This window comes from Trichinella spiralis (assembly GCF_000181795.1).
Source record: "Trichinella spiralis strain ISS 195 chromosome Unknown Scfld4131, whole genome shotgun sequence".
Classification (NCBI taxonomy): domain Eukaryota; kingdom Metazoa; phylum Nematoda; class Enoplea; order Trichinellida; family Trichinellidae; genus Trichinella; species Trichinella spiralis.
The window spans coordinates 77-1407 of NW_003531070.1; the positions used below are offsets into that span (position 1 = coordinate 77).

Here is a 1331-nt window from a genome sequence, read left to right on the forward strand (position 1 = left end):
AAATTTAAAAAAGGTTATATAATTTACGGAAAGTATTACATGTCCTAAATTATTTCACATTTAAGGGAAGGAACAATTATTCTTTCTAATTCATTATTTTGGATGAAGGTGAAATTTTTGGGGCGATTGGAATAGGTTTTCATTTAGGGAAGGTTCATTAAAATGTAGTGGATTCGGGCAAATGTTTTGAAAAACTTTATATGGGTTTGGGGATATTATTTGGCCATTAATTAAAAAATTCCATTTGGAAAATTTGCATTTGGAAAAAAGTTCGCCTGAAGGAAATGATCAAATTTTGTTTGAAATACCATTGGGATGCAAAATTGTTCAGATTTTCAGCACAAGAAGTGAAGTTCATGTTGCCTTCAGTAAATTTACTAGAACTGAAGTCATTGGTAACAGCGTTGGGATCAGAATTGAAAAATATTGGATGTTCTTCTTATGGTTTATCAGAAAGCAGTTTGGAAGAGGTAAAGCGAAACATCTATTTATAAATGTTTTAATTGTGTAATTTCAGATTTTCAGGCATGAAATTAAAGAATCAGTGAAAGCTAATAATACTCACAAAAAGCAAAAATTAACAATGCTGAGTTTTAAATATTTGCGGGGTAAAACTGTTTTTCAAATTTTTAAATTATCTTATATCTTATTCTATAAATTATCTACTTGTTTATAAATTTGAATGCATTTTTAAAAATAAATTAGCAATAATCTAAATTGCGATGATGTACTCGTTTTAGAAAGAATCAGAAGTATGCTATCATCGATATCAAAATCTACAACTACCTATAACGCTCAGTCAAAGTATATCAAAGCTGGAAACACAGAAAAGATTGCCGTTTATATAGATGAGTGCAATGATTCTTTTGATCGTTGTCAGCGGCAGCAGTTGAAATCTGACGTTAAAAAAACTTCAAAATCTGAAATTGCTTGTCATGAAAATGATATGATAAAAAATTCATCACCTGCATTACTAGTGCGTCGGCATTTTTCAGAAAATTACCCAATAACATTTTATGAATCGACTTGGAGATGTATTCTTTTGCAAGCTGCAGCGCTTTTTAGAAAACGAACTTTAAACTTTTTTCGTGATTGGAGAACAATATTAAGTGTTGTATGTAACGATTGTATTGTGTTAACAATGTGAAAAATTAATTTTCAAATATTTTAGATTCTCTTGCCCATATTGCTGATAACATTAGCATTATATCTTATGTCATTGCGATTTTCATCCTCCTACTTTGAAAAAGAATACCAACCGTTAATTCTTGATTCTGATTTATACGGCAGTTCTAATTTCTTGTTCTTCGCGTACTTTCATTCGAATTTTG

General features: G+C 29.9%; 1 protein-coding gene across 1 annotated transcript; it reads left to right on the forward strand.

Annotated features, from left to right (window-relative positions):
* Positions 1 to 339: 339 nt before the first annotated feature.
* Tsp_15907 (conserved hypothetical protein) lies at positions 340 to 1147 on the forward strand (the record flags this gene model as incomplete). Its single annotated transcript, XM_003367522.1, has 3 exons — positions 340 to 470; positions 518 to 608; positions 741 to 1147. Coding segments are annotated over 3 exons (629 nt in total), but the record flags the coding sequence as incomplete, so codon positions are not given.
* Between the last annotated feature and the right edge of the window lie 184 nt (positions 1148 to 1331).